This window comes from Pinus tabuliformis, chromosome J (assembly GCF_031772625.1).
Source record: "Pinus tabuliformis cultivar Carrire ecotype Pingquan chromosome J, CPIR1, whole genome shotgun sequence".
NCBI classification, from domain to species: domain Eukaryota; kingdom Viridiplantae; phylum Streptophyta; class Pinopsida; order Pinales; family Pinaceae; genus Pinus; species Pinus tabuliformis.
In genome coordinates, this window is record NC_142295.1 from 182,687,295 (window position 1) to 182,707,202 (window position 19,908).

Sequence of the window (19,908 nt, forward strand, 5' to 3'; positions counted from 1 at the left end):
CTTTATTAGAATTGCAAACTTTACAAATTATTTCTTCCTGAAATGTTTTAGGGTTTCTCTGGCTTCTAATTTCTCTATGAAGCTCATAAGAGTTTGTTCTTAGTTTCAGAATTTTTAGTTTCTTTTTGGCACTAGCAACAACAAAGAGATAATTTAAATCTTATAACTTAGGATTAATAACGTTTTTGTCATAAATTGTCTTTTTCTTATTTTCAAAATCCTTATAACACCAAAATTTCTCTTTAAAGTTAGTTACACTTATACTATTAATGGTGTTCATATATTGAAGTGCCTCCTCTTTGAAAACCCCCACAATAATGGAACCAACAATTAGCATCTTTAATTCACCTTGTGTCAACAGTCTTGAATGGTTTTGCTAATGTTTGCACCTATGAAGGGAATCCTTTATTTCTTCATGTTAGTCAACTTTTACTTGTAAAATAAGTACCTTAGCATAGCCTTATTATCCATAGGTGGAGTCTAGCCTCTAAAATACTTTTGGATTAGATTTATTTCTTTCAAGTCTCCCTAGAAGCACAACAACCCTAGTCTTCACAACCATAAAAAAATCACTGTGATAACAATTGTAGCAAACAGATCCATCTTTTAATAGAACCAAAACTTGGCTTCTTTAAAATTATTTTCAAGACCAAACCAACCTTTCCAATCTCCATTGATCATTTTTTCAACATTAAATTCCCAATTGTCTTATGATGGAGGTCGATTACATGATACTTGTATGAGGGAACTTATTCTAAGTATTAGTTATTGTAAAAAAACTCAAGCCATGTGAAATGCATAGACTTAGTGATCATTATCTTTGTTTTATCGATATTCATAGTGATCTCAAAGTTAGTACAAAAATGTTGAACTTTTTTTTTCTTTTTTCGAGGTTAGAAGGATCTCTTACTAAAATAAAAATGCCTACAACAAAAAAGAACGGGATTATAACCACATATAAGGTTAGTGCCCACACACGTTACGACCTCTAGGAAATCTTCTAACTTATCCATGTAAATTCCAAGAAGGGTGAGGGAAAGGACATGATTGATTAGCCCCTATATTATAATTAAGTTTTTCCAAAGAAGTATGGTTTCTTCTAAATTTTGCAATGACTCTTTCATATAACCTTAGGACCCCATTATGTCGTAGGGGGAAGCTCAATTAGTGATCAAATTAATGAGAAATCTATGAAAATTGAGATATCAAAGGTTCAAATCCCCCTGTTTGCAACCTAGTTGACAAAGAGGAGGACAGGTTGTAGACCCATAGAGGTTTGCTAGTAGTTACATGTGAGGAAGGTTGTTGGGTTCCTCTGGGATACACAAAAAAAAATTAGGAACCCATTATTTTCCAATCTCTTTAAAATAGTATTATGAGGGACTACATTGAGATATTTTTCCAAGGTTAACTAAGAAAAAGATGGCTACAAATTTTGTTTTTTAACATTTTTTTAGTTTTCCATCAACATAATCTAGCGAAGTAAGCATTGTTGGGGTTGTGATTTTGAATTGATGAAATTATTGTTTTTAATGCATATTCAACACCTTTGAATACTTATATTGCAATGTAATATTTCTAGTTCCATCAATACAAAATTAATTTTTCTCATATTTTAAGCCAAAAACAGTTATCATAGGTACCCAAAGAAATCAATTTGTCACTATCCTAAAATGAACTTTTTAACATTAAAATATGAGGGAGATGTGTAATTCCTCTCATAATCAACATGGAGTTGACATGTGGCACATATATATATCGCAATGTCCAACATAAATAATGTTGGAAGTACTAAGAGGGGAGGTGAATAAGAATTTTAAGAATTATTGCATATTTATACTTTGAATTTGTTTAGCAATCTATTATATGAGTAGAACAATAAAATAGATATCACATTATAAATATCAAACACAGATGACACAGTGATTTTTAAGGTGGAAACCCATAAAGGGAGAAAATCATCATTCTTCTTCTTCTCTTCTTAAATCTTTCTTTACATAGGTCACTACCACTTACTAGTAGGAAGCACCCACTCCCTTGCAATGTTATTTTGGCACCCACCAACAAGAAGCACTCACTTCCTTCATTGTTTACTAGCACCCTCAAACAGGCAGCACCTACTCCCTTCACTGTCTCACTAGCACGCACCAACAAGAACCCTCTACTCCATCAAATCATTCTTTTGGCACTAACCGCCAAAAGTAATGTGCACCTCCCTTTCATCCATTTTTAAATTGGATCCATCCCTTTATCATAATTTAAAAATAAATACAAACTCTTCCTCGAAACACACTTTCATATTTCTGTCATTAGATACACTTATTTTGCAACCACGATAATACTTTCAACAATATACCATCAATCTCAAAGAGAACAATATTGGTCCCTTTCAACATCACCTCATCATCTCTAGCAATCATCAAATGAAATATCCCTTGAACTTCACTTTAGTAGTGAAAACATCTTCAAGTACTAACAATCAGTTATGTGAACCAAGCAATACTAATCCTAGTGAACAACTTGTTAAGTGAAATACAATAGAAAATACCATCATAAAAAATAGTTGCAAAAAATTCAAGACAAAGGTCCCTATCATCAGTAGCAGCATTCTTACCTTGGCTATATCAATTATGAGCAACTAAAACTTAGTAGCAACATATCATCAACAATATACTCATTGTCATCAACAACATAACCTTGAATTTTAAACTTTGATCTATACCACTACCTTCTACAACAATATTGTATCATTTCTATAAGTACATTACTAATTATCAAACTTCATTGCTTCATTTACTAGGACAGCAAGTAATTAGATCTTGTTGACTCAACAATTAGGTAATCATGTCATATCTCAGCAACATAAATCCTATATCTAGGCAACATGTTAATAATCTAGCAACAATCCTCATCAAACTCACCACAAAAATAGCAAAGTACTAAATCTCAAAAACAATAACAAACCAAGCATCTCATCATTACATAATTCTCATCAATAGACGATCACAAAACTCTTCACACAGTACACACACATGTCACACAAGTCAATAGATCCCTATAGCACAAACACCTAAACCCTAACCTGCATGCATCATTATCTCAACAATAATAATTAACCAATTCTTGATTTCAAGGAGTGATTCTTTAAGTACTAACATCAACCATATATATACTTTCTCATCTCTAGTAGTATCAAACTCAGCTAGGAATCTCCTTCAAGATATAAATAGTGTGATTTAGGTCATACAAAATCTTCAACAACAATACTTTGCCATCAAATTGTTCACCGTTTTGAAAACACTCCATCTCAGTCACAAGAAATAGATGATAGCACATATTAACTCAAAACCCTAATTCTGAACTTGAAATATTGATCAATACCATCACATTGTTTAGTAAATCACTTGTAACGAAATCCTTGGCCATGCCAGCTCTTAGTAGAAGTAGTAGAAATCAAACATAAGTTATGGTTATGACATGGGAACTAGGTGTTTTAACAAGATCTTAATATTTTCATTTAAATATGACAAGTAGCTAAGCAATAAATTAAACTGTATGAGCCAATACTTTCATAGACAACCCCTAACATCATCAGTCACAACTGCAACAAACAATCTCATGAACTTTCCTAGTCATCAAATAAATAACAAAACATGTAACAAGAGTATCCTTGACTTGTTTCAACATCAAACAATAGATAGTTCCAGTCATAAGAAAAATAGTATCCCTAACTAAAAATAACTTAGATCTATCACTTATGTCACCCCGCCACTTCACATAGTAGATCTGGTAAAAAATTATTTAATAATTTATCCTACAAGTAACCATAGTGAAATAATTTACCCTACCTCCTGACACATTAGCCCATACATGTTGATCTTATATCATATAGACAACTTGGCTCATCTCATCCTATGTGTAGATTGATCACAAAACAACACACCAAAATTTATACCAATATCACTTAGCACTTCATAAATCTTGTAGTTCTAATCCGATTACTTCCTCCACAACTATACAAGCATCCCCAAAATAAATTAGTTTCACATTAGCTCAACTAAGCAAATAATAGTCTCTATCACGTTTTTGATTATTAGTGAGGTATTTAATGAGGTATACAATGCTCAAATTTCAAGAAAATTGATCCATAGTCTTCACAAAATTTTGGGATATTAGCTTATGGACATGGATACATACATACTAGTTTAAAATCTCCATGACAACCTCACTACCCCATGTAGCCAAACTACCTCTATTGTCTCTAGAGGTGTAAGCCACAGGGGCTTCACTCAATGAACCTTTGACATATCATGTGCATTCATGGCATACTAAACAATACCCTTAATTTGACTACATATTACAAAATACCTCTAAAAATGACATTATCTAATCCCCTACGAATACGAACCCAATATACCTTCCCAATTTAGAAAACCCCTACTTTCACTAGATATTGTAGGTATCCATTCTTTTCATTAACATTTTTATACACCTTTATATTTTTTCATTTACTTTAAGCTCCATTCTTTATACCTACAAATATAAAAACCCTTTACCTGCTATTGTAATCTCAATATATTATGTCATTTTTTCCTCAATATGTATTCCCTAATATTAACACATGTGGTATTTTATTGCTCCCCCAGAGAAGCCCTTGTGGTGTTAGCATAGACATAAATATTCATGCTATTACAAAAGGATTGAATGGCACTCATAATTGACTCTCGTCAATATCGGCCTACAGTCATTTTCACCAAATCGGATAAAATCATATTAACACTGGGGTGTATTACACTCTTCATATGTCTATATTCACTAGCTCATAAACTTACGAGGTGAACAAATTAGAAAGTGATGTATTAACTGGAACCTTAAGCCACCCAATTGTCATGATCTCACATTAAACATGCAAAATTTCATCATATTTCTTCAAGCGCACATTGGACCAACACACTGCACACATCACATAATGTAGTTAAACACCTTGTGCACCAACATGAATCAACAACTAGAATTGTTATAAACTAATTAATGGGGTAATGAAATACACAAAGTATTGTGGAAACAAAAATACAGAAACACATAGAATAAGACAGACATAGATATATGTCGTTCAACTAATTTGGGTTACATCCATGGAGAAATATCCAGTGATTCCTTTTATATTATCTAGCAAAATGAAGAGATACAACCTACAACAAATGCAGTTTAATTTCCTCTTCACTCTCACATAATCTCATCTCTCTTTGTCACTCAAAATAATAATACACAACCGCAATACAATTCCCTCATATAAACTAAGGGTTTCCTTCTAGGGAAGAAAACCCTAAATTAACATAATGTTTACTATCAAATCGAACAGCTGAGGTTGACTACGAAATTACAATATTTTAAAAGGTAATTTTTTATCTATTTTTAGCTTTGGGGGCACTACCCCTGAACCCCCTCCAGGGGGCCTTATAAACATCATCGTCGCCGCCCCCATGGACCCCCCTGACAAAAATTAAATGGGCGGTGTTGCCACCCCATTAGGAATAAGTATATAATGTGGCTTAAACAAAATACCTCTTAACAATCAAGAAGATAATTAGGCTCCACACCCAACAATTTCCCACTTGGAGACTAATTATATAAAATCCATCGTTTCTTAATTTGTTGGACAATGAATCCACTTCGACCTAATTGTTTCTCATCTTCACCATCATACTTGAAGACTAATTAAAACTGAGTAGAATCTTAGTTTCTCCCTAGTTACAACTTTTGTTAAAATATTTGCAGGATTCTGGCTAGTGTGTATATATTCCATCTTCAGTTGTCCATCTTCAAACACTCACTACATGAAATGGTACTTGACTTGTATATGTTTAGTATTGGAATGAAATTTTGAGTTATTTGAAAGATGAATGGAACTCTGGATGTCACTGTATAACCTACCCATCTCTTGCTTCTTGCCCAATTCATCCATAAACCTTTGTAACCAAATAATTTCTTTACGAGCCTTTGTATTAGCAACATACTCTACTTCTGTTGTTGAAAGTGAAATAATGTTTTTCAATTTTGAAACCCAACTAACATTTGTTTTACCTATAGGGAACACATGCCCTGTGGTTCTCCTCCTGTTATCTTTATCACCTTCCATATCTACATCAACATATCCATGTAGAGCAATGTTTGAACCACCAAAGAATAATTCTTGATTTTTTGTACCTCTCAAATACCTAAGAATCCATTTTACTCTCATCCAATGCTCTTTTCTTGGATTTTTCTTATACCTGCTTACAACTCCCACAGCATGTGCAATATCAAGAATTTTTTAGACCATTGCATACATTAAGCTTCCAACTGCTCATGCATATGGAAATTTACACATAATCCATCTCTTCAAAGTCTTGAGGCACATCTCCTTTCTTAGTTTAAAATGGCTATCCAAAGGTGTACTAGCTGGTTTTGCATTCTACATATTAAATCTTTCCAACATATTTTCTATGTATTCACTATGAGACAATGTTAATTTGTGATCATTCTTATCTCTAGTTATTCTCATACCAAGGATTTATTTTGCAGCACCCAAATCCTTCATTGCAGATGAATTTGCCAATGTTGCTTTGAGCATATTTATTTCCTGCATGTTATACCCTGCAACAAGAATGTCATCTACATATAATAAAAATATAATATAACTATCATATTTTTTCCTTTTAAGATAAACACAATGGTCAGAGTGACGTCTACTATAACCTTGTTCAGACATAAACCTTTCAAAATTTAGATGCCACTACCTTGGAGGTTGTTTTAAACCATACAAGCTCTTCTTCAATTTTGCACACTAAATTCTCCTTCCCTTTGACCTCACACCCTTATGGTTGTTGCATATATATTTCTTCCTCCATATCCCCATGGACAAAGGTTGTCTTTACATCTAACTGCTCAAGATGAAAATATTTTGTTGCCACTAGACTCAAAATAGTTTTGATTGAGGTCATTGTAACAATAAAAAAATTCATCAAATTCTATACCATTCTTTTGTGCAAACCCCTTCACCGCAAGTATATCCTATACCTTTGTTTATCTCCATCTTCTTCCTTCAACCTATAAACCAATTTATTCTACAATGTTGTTTACCTTTAGGCAGCTTGACTAAGTCACAAGTCTAGTTATGCATCAAGGATTCCATCTCTTCTTCGATGGATTACTCCCACTTCTTCCTGATTTCTACCTACATTGCTTCTTGATATATTTCTGGCTCACCAGAATCAATCAACAATACATAATATATTGAAGGAGAGTATCATTCAGGGGGTCTACATATCTTGGTAGAGCTTCTAACACCACTTTCAGGTGTTCAAGGCGTCCGTTGTTGTTGTTGTGGTTGATGGTCGTCCGTTGTTGTTGTTGTTGTTGTTGTTGTTGTGGTTGATGGTCATTTTGATTTTCAGACACCTTTACTTTTATGTGATCTCATCAAGCACCGTGTATTCTTTGTTTTCCTTTTCCTATTCCTTTCCCTCCATCTAATCCTTATACAAGACCTTTTCATTGAATATGACATCTCTTCTCGTAATTCTTTTGTGATTTTCATAATCATATCAGCGATAAACAAAATAATTTACACCTTATCCAATAATGGTACATTTCTTTCGTTTTGCCTCAAGATTTGTTATATTTTCTTTATTGATGTGGAAAAAGGCTTCACAACTGAAAGTCGTTAAAAATGAGTAGTTTACTTTTTTACGTGTCCATGCCTCCTTTGGAATACCACCATCCAAGGAACTTGAAGGCCCTTTATTTATTATATAAATAACAATATCTAAAACATCTACCCAAAATTGTAATGGAAATCTTGCATGCAATCTCATGCACCTTGCACGCTCCATGATTGTCCTATTTATCTTTTCTGACACACCATTTTCATGTAGTGTTCCTAGAGCTGTATTCTCTTTTTGGGTTCCATGCTCTAAACCACAGTTATCAAACTATTTATTGCAACATTCACCTCTATTGTTTGATCTTAAACACTTCAACTTCTTTCCTGTCTCATTCTCAACCAAATACTTCCATTTCCTGAAAGTATCAAATACATCATATTTATTTCAAATACAATAAATTCAGGTTTTCCTACTTGAATTATCAATAAAATTAACATAATAGTGAGAGTCGCCGAGAGATGATACCTGAGCAGGTCCCCATACATATGTATGAACAAGCTTTAATTTTTCGCTCTTCTTTTCCTTCCCAACTCTGATAAATATGACTCTCTTATGTTTTCCATAAACAAAATTTTCACATAAATCCAAATCAACATTCTTCAAACCAGAAAATAAATGTTCCGAGTGATATATTTGCATCCCCTTGTCACTCATGTGCTCGAGCCTATGATGCCATAGCTTCGTATCTTCTCCTATGGAGGATTAATAATTAATAAAATTAGAAATACAACTGCATAAATACAATGTACCAACCTTTTCTCCTTTTTCTATTACTAGGGATCCTTTAGTGACCATCCAGGTTTTGTCTATAAAATTACTTACGCATCATTCACCTCCCAACTGCCCAGTTGAAATTAGAATTTTATTTAGATCTGGAGCATGCCTTACCTCATTCAATAGCCATTAGATTCCATTCAGATGATTTATAAAAGCCTTACCCGTTCCAACAATTTTACAGGGTTTATCATCACCATGAAAAACATCTCCAAAATCTCCTTGAACATAGTCATGAAAATGTTTCCTATTAGGTGTGGTTTGGAATGAGGCCCTGTAATCAACCTTCCAGGCATCAATAATATTTTTTAATGAGAGAATCAAAACATATTTCAACACATCACATATCACATTCACTTCATGATTGTTCTCTTGTTGTCAATCTCCTTCTTTTCCTTTCTGATATTTGCAATCTTTCTTTAGGTGTCCTTTCTTCCCACATTTCCAACACATTATACCTGATCTAGATTTGGATCTACCTTTTCTTGACTTACTACGATTTCCAGGGCTCCTTCCTCTTTCCATTTCTCTTATCTTAATCTTTGTAGTCAAAGCATTACTTGATGTCTCACTGGATATTTTCTGTCACATTTTCTGGCTAAGGATGGCACCAACAACATCATCAAACTATTATGTACTAGATATAGAGACAGAGCTACTAATAGTCATAACCAGGTCATTCCAACTTTCTGGTAATGAGCATAGAAATAACAAAGTCTTAACTTCATTATCAAAATTTACACTTCATTAACTAACTAGTAACTGTGTTAAATTCATTTAAATGCTCAAAAATAGATATGCCTTCTCGCATCTTCATATTAAATAGACACTTCATAAGAAATACCTTATTTGAGGCTGAGGGTTTTTCATATACTCTGGTCAATGCCTTCATTAAACATTCTATTTTCTTTTTCCTTTAAAATGTTGAATGCCACTAATTCTTCCAGACATAGTCATATTGTTCCTAGTGCCTTTCTATCGAGAATCTCTCATTCTACATCCATTATACTCGTTGGCTTCTTTGATTTTCATTCAATGGTAGGTACAAATATTTCTAATACATATAATATTCCATCTACATCTTCCACAACTAGTAGTTTTGGCCATTAAGTTTCTCTACCCTAAACCTAGTATCTCCAACCATTTCTCCCACTCGAACCAGAAACCCTTCTCTCCGTGACTTTATCAGCCAAATAGACCTTCAACTCTCATACCAATTTCTAGAAATTAATTAATGAAGCAACGAAATACCCACAATATTGTGGAAAGAAAAATAAAGAAATGCATAAAACAAGGGAGATACAAATATATGTGGTTCACTCAATTTGGACTATGTCCATGGAGAAATATTCAGTCCTTCCTTTTATATTATCCACCAAAATGAACAGATGCAATGTACAAAAAATCCGATGTAATTTCCTCTTTGCTATCACATAGTATCCTCTCTCTTTCTTGCTCAAAATAATAATACATAACTAAAATACAATTCCCTCATATAAATTGAGGGTTGTCTTTTAGGGAAAAAGCCCTAAATTAACATAACTTCTATCATCAGATCATCCACCTAATAAATGGCCTAGATTGACTATGAAATTACAATATTTTACAAGGAAAATTTTCATTTATTTTGGGTTTGAGGGACCCTTGCTAGGGGGGTCTCATAAAATTCGTCGTCACCCCCTTGGGCCCCCTGAAGGCAATTGCATTGTCGTCCCGTTAGGAATAAGGATCCAATGTGGTTGAAACAAAAAAGCTTTGAATAATCAGGGATATAATCAAGCTCCACACCTAACAAGAATAGGGCATATATATACTACAAGTGACCACCATCATGCAGGGAGAATACTACTCAACCAAATTTGTACTATTACCATAAATTGTGCTCCAATTTGGAAGCATTCAACAACAATCCATTTAATAGGACAAATATCTATATATTCCTCGATTGTGCACCAATGGAACTTGTTATGACCTCTCCAGACCATTGATAATCAAACATGTGACCTTGCTTCATACCCAATCACTTACCTTACCAAATATGGGGCACCCAAAATGCTTGCATTGCATCAAATCTAAGATAGTGTTGAAATTTGCAACAAGAAATGTTAAAAATATCATGTAGAAATTCCAATTTAATTTGTCCTTGAATTAAATTATAATTCTATTCTCATATCAACTTGTAATGTTAATTAAGTTAAATTGACTTAATTGGCTCAGTAAATTTGAGTTGGAATTCTATCTAGAGTCATATAGAGTGATTCCTAAATTTTAGTGGTCCACGTTGAGTTCTTTTGAGTTGTAATTAATTAACTCAGTATAACTGAGTTATAGTCAGTTAAATTAGTTCTAACTGTTGGAGGAACTAGTAGAGGTCTTGTAGTGGAGTAGTGCACCAATGCATCACTAGTACCACACCAATTAATTGAAGATTCACTCATAAATAACTCATGCATGTTAATTCAAAGGAAGACCCAGTTGAGATTAGCGTTCAGGGACAGTGTACTATTAGTTGTATAACTTTTTGAGTTGTACATATGCTGCATGCAATCAGTTGAGAGCCTATGTTTGGATTGCGCATTTATATAGAAGTAATTTCCACATTAAATAGAGGCTAATTCCCTTAGGGATTGTGCAAGCAAGTAGGGGCTTGGAAGGCTAGTAAATTGGCTAAGTGTTGGCCAGAGTTAACCTAGGAAGCAAAGAGATAGATTGTAGCAGTGCAAGAATTGTTCGGCTTGAACAAGCATTCTATTTTCTTCTCAGATCTTCTAGTTAATGCAATATAGAGAGTCAGGGTTTTGAGCAGTTGTTTTACCTAGATAAATATTTCATTATGTGTGATTAATATTCTTCCTTTTTTGCTTATTGTTTTCATCGATCAATTTTAGTTTCCACTTAAGATTAGAGTAGATTATTGTCTTGTTTTTTAGCATATCACATAAGCTATTGAATCTACAGTAAAAATATACATGGTATCGGGGTTGAAGATAGTATAGAAGAGGATAATTTGAGTTAGCTGTGCTTGTAAAAATTGAATTTGCAAGTTCATAGTTCAGAGTTAGCAATATGTCATTTTATGGTTTGTGACTTGAGTATGCCTTAGAGGGTAGCTTGAACCACATAGCTTGGAAGTGTTGGCTGTGTGTTATATTATTTCCATGACTAGCACCATGCATAAGGGGGTCATAGGGAGGGCGATAGCCTTCATTGTTCGTTGTGTCGGGTGAAGAAGGGGAGTCATAGAGGGGGCGATAGCCCCCACTATTTGTTGAGCCAGGCACAGCGAGGGAGTCGCAGGGGGGCAGTAGCCCCCCCTATTAGGGGGTTTGAGGGGGTCGATAGCCCCCCTCTACAGGGTCTAGGGCAGTGCCCTAGGGAAAAAAATTGGATCCTATATTAGGTGGGCGGACCTACCTAGGGTATTGTGCATGGTTTCACACATGGTTTTGGGCATGATGGTTTTCTAGTCATGGTATTTTATAGATCCAATCAAGGGAACTATGGTTATGTTCTAATCTAGAGTTAATGGATTTGGGTTTATGGATGCTTCGACATGTATATATATGTATTGTAACATTGAAAGGAATATAATCAAAAATCAATCTGGTAGTCCCGTTCTGGGATCTAGGGGAAAATCTCTTTGTATATCTGTTTTATGTTTTATGCTCTTGCCATTGTTTATTTTTTGTTTTTAGATTTCATATGCAGGTAATTTTTGTACGGGGTTAAAACCTACAGGATGAATGTAGTGCTGGAAGACAATGGCCTCAAGGAATTCATAGATCATGAAATTCATAAGCCTCCAACATTTGATGCTAAAGATCTTAGTGGATGGAGAAAGTGTGGGGAAAAAGGCAGAAGGAGTATCCTAGAAGGAGTTCGAGACCGCGTTGTCTCGAGTGTCCATGGTAAAGACACTCCATACTCAATGTGGAAGGCATTGATGGACCTATTTCAAAATAGCAGTGAACATAGGATGTTGGCACTGAAGGACAAACTTAGAAAGATCAAGATGGAGAAGGGCAACTCAATTCCGAATTACTTGACAAAGTTCACCCATTGTCAGGATGAACTTGGAATTGTCGGGATTACTATTTCTGAAGAAAATACGTTGAGCCTAGCTCTTCTAGGACTTCCTAAGAGTTGGCATAGTTACTAGGACTTTGTTAATGGGAGGAAGAAGCTACCAGATTGGGAGCAGTTGTGGTCAGATTTGGTAGAGGAAGATATTCGACAGAACAACAAATATGGGACCTCTTCCAATGAAGTGGAAGAGGACTTTTCTTTAATTAGAAAAGAAAATAAATCCAAGGGAAAGAAGTCCCAAGGGGAGACGAGCAGAAAGAACAAGGACTTGTCGAAAGTCAAGTGTTTTCACTATCGTGAGTACGGTCACTATGCCATGAATTGCCCATAGAAGAAAGAAAGCAAGAAGGAGCTAGGAGTAGCGGTAGTAGGTGAAGCTCTAGCTTCACAATTTGAACTTTATTTCACTCTCATTTCATGCATAGCTAGCACTATAATGGGAAGTGTGTGGTATCTCAACAGTGATGTCTCATTCCATATGATGGGGAATAGAGATCTCTTCGTGACTTTGAAGAGAAATACCTCAAGTAGAACATAGAGTTTGGAGATAAAGGAAGGTATAGTGCTACTAAGGTCGATAAAGTTACCTTTCAGAGGGAGTTTGTCTCCCCTCTCAGAATCACAGATGTGATGTATGTTCTGGGACTAAGGAAGAACCTTGTTTCCATTAGAGTATTGAAAGACCATGGCTATGATATGATTTTTAGCACAAAGGTTTTCCTTAGACACATCGCCATAGGAGAGGTAAAACATATCGATGTGTGAGTCAAGAACCTGTATGCTCTTGAGGTACAAGATGCATGCAAATCCTTGAGGAGCAAGGAAAAGGTTAGAGACTTGGTGGTTGAGAGGAAGCATGAATTACCTCTAAACATGCATCCCTAGAAGCAGCCTCAGAAGCAGTCTCAGAAAGTTGTGGAGCAGCCACAATTAGAGAAGTAAAGAGGAGACTGGGTGGAGAGATCAACTCAAGAAGAGAAGCTGAAGCCTTAAAAAATTGTAGAGAAACCACAATTGGAGAAGCAGAGAGGAGACCGAGTGTAGACATCCACTCAAGCAGAGACCTCCAGTAGGGGAAAATTTGGAGCCAAATGGGCAGGGGGAGCACATGCATCCATACCTCCAGGTGAGAGGTGGGGCAATGTGAAGTATTAGTCCCAAGAGTGTAGAAATTTTGGCAGGGTCCATTGAGAGGTTTTGTCTCATGAATCATTACCTTGCTACGGGAGCCCACAGTACATAGTAGTAGGATGAATCAACGACAATTGATGCAGTCAGATATCAGAGCGAGAAAGGCAGAGGCTAGCAGGAGTTAGATACTAGGGAGCATAGAGTAGAGTTGAAAAAAATGAAAATAGCACAAAGGCAAAGTCAGCAAAAGCACAGAGTTGACAAAAGTATAGATAGCACACAAGCAGAGTGAACAGAAGCACATAGTTTTTTGACGATAGAGGCAGAGCTAGTAGCAATCAGAAACTCTAGTGACATATACATCATACTGATTCAGGTTGGATGTTTTTTTCAGCAGTTACAACAATGACAACACTAGAGAGAAGTGTTGCATGAAGAACATTCCAAAGGTATGAGATTGGGATAGAGTTAAATTCCTTTCTTGTTGAGAGGGAGTGTTTAAATTTGCAACAAGAAATGTTAAAAATAGCATGTAGAAATTCCAATTTAAATTTTCCTTGAATTAAATTGTAATTCTATTCTCATAGAAACTTGTAATAGTTAAGTAAGTTAAATTGACTTAATTGGCTTAATAAATTCAAGTTGGAAGTCTATCTAAATTCATGTAGATTGATTCCTAAATTTTAGGGGTCCCGGTTGAGTTCTTTTGAGTTGTAATTAATTAACTGAGTCTAACTAAGTTATAGTGAGTTAAACTAGTTCTAACTATTCGAGGAACTAGTAGAGGTCTAGTAGTGTAGTAGTGCACCAGTTCATCACTAGTACCACACCAGTTAACTGAAGTTTCGCTCATAAATAACTCATGCATGTCAGTTTAGAGGAAGACCCAGTTGAGATTAGAGTTGAAGGACAATGTATTATGAGTTGTATAATTTTTCAAGTTGTACAGGTGGTGCATGCAATTAGGTGAGGGCCTATGTTTGGATTTCACAGTTATGGAGAGGGAATTTCCACACTAAATAGAGGCTAATTCCCTTAGGGATTGTGCATGGAAGTAGGGGCTTGGAAGGCTAGTAAATTGGTTAAGTGTTGGCGAGAGTCACCCAAGGAAGCAGAGAGATAGATTATACTAGTGCAGGAATTTTTCAAGTTGTACAAGCATTGTATTTTCTTCTCAAATATTCTTGTTAGTGTAATATAGATAGTCGTCGTTTTGAAAAGTTTCTTTCCCTAGAGAAATATTGTGTTATGTGTGATTGATATTCTTCATTTTCTACTTATTGTTTTCATTGATCAATTTTAATTTCCGCTGAAGAGTATAGTAGATTCTTGTCTTCTTTTTTAGCATATCGCATAAGTTGTCGAATCTACAGTAAAAATCTATAGATAGTACACATGTGAGAACAACGAGAAATAATAAAAACATTTATCATGCCATAGTATTGAGATCAAACATGCTCTTGTCACATATTAATTATGAGGCATCAGAACATAGGAGACACTACAACCTATAACAGAACACTACCCATATCACTTAGTCAATGTGCACACATGCCATTCTGCCTATGTATATACATCCATCACTCAAATACCAAATCACATTAGCTCATTGAGATACCTTGGACATTACCATGGTATATTTTTTACTGGAATGAAACCAAAGAACCGACCAAAGATTCCTGGGGGCACTTACCATGGTGATTGCTTTGGTATATGAGTCGATGCCAAAAATTGCACATGGATGGGATGAACTGAGCCTACAATGAATTAGCATGGGTATATCCATTATATTCCAAACCAACACCCAAACCATGGAAATCAACTGACCAACCATCTGTTGAGCTTATTTTTGGACATTGTTACACATGATGGACAAGATTTTGTTTTTAATATCTGTCAATATTTATGATGTCTCATAACAAATAGTAGGTGTAATTTATACAGGGTTCACATCATAAGCTAGCGCAAATTCTGCTAGTGACAAAATTGCACACTACACCAGATCACAAATACCAATGTTGACATCAATGCCAAGAAATAAATTATATATATATATATATATATATATATATATATAAATATAAGTGATTTGTACATCTAAATATAAGGGAAATGTATAATTCCTTCATTATTTAAAATGAAATTAACATATGACATTTTAAAAAATATTAATAACAAAAAAAATATTTCAATATATTATAACATCAACCTTTTTTTTATATCTATATCTTACTTTTTATGAAAAAAATATATAATTCTTTTTATATTCAACACAAATTAATACATAACATTAATCTCATATATAGATAACCATCAATCAAATTTTTATATTAAAAAAATCTCTTACCCCACAAGATTATGCATCACTTTCGCATCTAACAAATTATATATATATATATAACCATCCATCAAATCTCTATATTAAAAAAATCTCTTCCCCACTAACAAAGATTATGCATCACTCTCACATCTAACTAATCATACCCTTAAATTATTATTTACCATTACAACACCAAACTATTTCACCATCACAAAGCTAATCGAATAATCCCATCAACTATTGATTAGATGGCAGAAATGAATAATCCCATAAAGTATTTTATTAGATGGCATAAATGCCTTTGCGTACAAATTGTTTCATTTACAATAATTCCGACCTAACTTTACTAACACCTATCCACAAAAAAGATGGAACATAGTCCACGACACCCACGAGCTTTACTTCATAAGACATCTATCCACAAAAACAACTTTAGTGCCTAAGACGTCTATCCACAGAACGACGATGGAACATAGTCCACGACACATCTATCCACAAAACAACTTTACTGCATAAGACATCTATCCACAAAACAACGATTGATGATAGTCCACGGCGTCGATTAGCTTCAAACAAGGAACTCCTAGTTTTTAGGATTTGTTCTTCTTAATCCCAGTGCTCCACGGATGCTCCACAACAGAACACTGATTCGAATCGAACGTATATGTGACCCATCAACTTTTTAGTTGATGATAGAGACGCGTGAAATATAAGTAGTATAGTTATATAAATTTAAAATTTAAAATTGTATTAAAAATACAAGTGTAATAATACATTTTACATTATTAAAATTAAGAACCTTTTATTTTAAATTATTATAATTAATAATTAAAATATATATTATATAATTTTTGAAAATGCAAGAAAATTGGTAATTCAAGATTTTAATATGCATCGTTATAATATTATAGTTTACTAATATCATATATCCAAAAAACTAAAATTCATATTTATATGGGGCATGTTTATATCTCATTTTTTAATTAATCAATTTAATTAACATAGCTAAAAAGACATAATTATAAATCTCAATATTTGATCTATCAGTACTATTAATTCTTAATAGTATAGAATAATCAATGGAGGCTAAATCTCTACTATCCACCTAATAATTATTGATAATTAAATTAAAATTCTTAAAACTCTATTCCAAAACAAAAATGCTTATCAACAATATATATTAATAGAGTATTAATGACAGGGATGTAATGATAGAGTATAATACTAAAAGAGTTATTTTTATCTAAATGGCAAATTTTGGATACTTGTTAGATGTCTAAATTGTTAAATTTGTTGAATACTTGTTAGATGTCTAAATTTATAATGGAAGTAAGCTCAAGTATGCAATGATAATAAATGTTTATGTTTCTCATTAGAATTTGGAAATACAATTAATAGACAGTAATCTAAAAAAACTTAAACACCTATTCTATACAAATTTAATAATTCACCTATTCTATACAAATTTAATAATTCAAATTTGTCAAAATTCATTAGAATTTGGTGATCATTAGAATTTAAAAATACAATCAATAAACAAGAATCTTAAAAACCGCAAACACCTATTCTATACCAATTTAATAATTCAAATTTTTCTATACAAATTTAATAATTCAATTTTGTCAAAATTCATTAAAATTGGGTGATACAAAAAAAGTTTAAAATGTTAAAATAGGCTTATATATTTAATTTTATTTAAAAAAAATAAATTGATGAATCAAGTTATGTAGCATGGCTGGCTTGAGAAGACATGGGGGCCATGAAGGTTAGAGAGGAACGAATATGCTTCGCGTCATAAAAAACTGCAAATAGGATTCAAATTCAGTTGTTCCAAACATACGCCTCTCATCTGCTAAAGTTAGGCCAGAGATCTGAGAATTCATCCAATTTGAGAAAATCAACTTACAATTAGGTCAAGCAGAGGATCTGGGTAGGCTCATTTGCAATGATATTGAAGCTAGCTCTTGGAGGCATGTCTGAGAATAACTCGGGCAGACACAATTCTAAGGAGAATTTTCGTAATTACCAGCTCTCCGGATTTCAACTATCCAGAATTTTTGAGAACTCTGAAACCATGGAAGAATTTAATGAGGAGGATATATGGGGAGGTCTCAATGATCCCGAGGCCAAGCAGGTGTGGGATGCTGTTCTTGATCCTGAGGCCAAGCAGGTTGGTTTACAGGAAAATTGGTGCAATGGTGTTGCAGTGTGCAGATCAGTGGGAATTAAGGAAGGAATTAGTAATAATAGCAGCAGATGAGTGAAGGTTCCTTGCAAGGAATCATGTCATGAAGAGAATAGTAGGAGGAGAATGAGCTCTTCAGCACCTGTAGATATCCCTAACTGGTCTCAGATGGTATGGAAGGAGAAGAAAATTGACAATTGCTGGAAGGGAAGTGATGAAATAGCTGGTGATAACAATGAGAGGAACATCCCACCTCATGAGCTCATTGCCAGGCAACTTGCCCAGAGAAACATAGCTTCGTTTTCGGTTTTGGAAGGCGTTGGTAGGACTCTCAAAGGCAGAGATCTCTCTCGGGTTCGGAATGCAGTCTGGACTAGGACTGGTTTTATTGAATGAAATTCAATGTTGTCTATGGATGCCAAATTATAATTATTAAACATAGACTGAATTTCCAGACTTTCTGTGTTAGCTTTGTGGATCACTCTGCAATGGAAATCTATAAAGTTTCATTTGATATCAACGCCTTTGTAAGAGTTCAATTCTTAATGTTTGAAACGATCTAAGCAGCTGTAAAATATATAGTTTTAAGCTTTATAGATTTGAACTTGTGTTTGATTGTAAATTTCGATAAGCCACAGTTATGGAGTAGCAAAGTATATTGAACGGTATTTCACCTATATGGAGCAAAGTTAACTGAATTTACTCAATGTTCATTAAATACACGAAATCTACAATCTACATAAATATTTAAATATACCATATACATAAATATCTGTTTATTAAATAACTAAATCCACAATCCACATGAAGGTATCTGTTTTATAAGCTAGTTGAATATGTATGATGTCGAATACTTAAAAAAAAATTACAACTATATTCACCTTAGGCTAGGGCCAGAACCAGTAAGTCTGTCTACATCAAGATTGTGTCTACCAATAATATGTTATTACCAGAATTGTACTGATTTTTTTTCGTAATAATTTAACTTCCCAAAAAATGATTTTCATTTTTAGCTTTTTTTTCATAAAATTTGAACTTAAAATCTGATAAAGACTACTGCCCATAGAAAATATGATTGTACCATGCATTCTAGCCAAATTAACTTGTTTCTTTTCCCTCTTTATGTTGCAATTTAGTAAGAAAAACATCAAATGGCTCAAGAGACAGACAAAAATTATTCAGTGCTTAAGAAATATAGTATATTTTCTAGTGAGTGAGAATTGAAACCTGATGAAGACAATAACAAACCATTATCTCACTTTAAACCAATATCAACAAAACAAAAATTCCCTGAATCACTATATTGCACAATGATGGAATATTTAAAGTTGGACTCCCAGTGCAAATTTTAAATTGGATAGCAATCCTTTCTCGTGGTTCATGTTCTTTTTATATTAACAAACTTGGGCTTTTGCATACAGGAACTGAACTAAATAATAGTATTGCGGTGACTATCTACAGGTCAGTATAAGCAGTAGAGTTCTGAAATCTGAAAGCCTGAAAATTGGATGAATGAAATTTTGAATGGGTGTTCTATGGCATTTGTTCTGCCAAAGTTCAAGATGAATCTTATTGATTTTCAAAGTTCCTATCTTTGGTAGTAGGCAGTGATTGATTATGCGCGTTCTCAATCACTTATGGTTCTGCTGGTATTGAATATGTACGCACCTAGTTTGTGAATAATTCAAAGAAGATTAACTTCAAGG

General features: G+C 34.0%; 2 protein-coding genes across 2 annotated transcripts; both read left to right on the plus strand.

The window, feature by feature from the left end:
- Positions 1-17,874: 17,874 nt before the first annotated feature.
- LOC149226283 (uncharacterized) lies at positions 17,875-18,319 on the plus strand. Its single transcript, XM_089375262.1, has one exon. It carries the CDS (start codon positions 17,963-17,965, stop codon positions 18,275-18,277), a length of 315 nt encoding a protein of 104 aa, XP_089231388.1. The 5' UTR covers positions 17,875-17,962; the 3' UTR covers positions 18,278-18,319.
- Positions 18,320-18,328: 9 nt separating this feature from the next.
- On the plus strand, positions 18,329-18,598 carry LOC149226284 (protein S40-4-like). Its single transcript, XM_089380163.1, has one exon. The coding sequence runs from the start codon at positions 18,329-18,331 to the stop codon at positions 18,596-18,598; it is 270 nt and encodes an 89-aa protein (XP_089236289.1).
- Positions 18,599-19,908: the final 1,310 nt, after the last annotated feature.

What these genes read in the sequence shown, in the direction of transcription:
- LOC149226283 (XM_089375262.1), top strand. Translation starts at nt 17,963, where the DNA reads ATGATATTGAAGCTAGCTCTTGGAGGCATGTCTGAGAATAACTCGGGC.
- LOC149226284 (XM_089380163.1), top strand. Translation starts at nt 18,329, where the DNA reads ATGAGCTCTTCAGCACCTGTAGATATCCCTAACTGGTCTCAGATGGTA.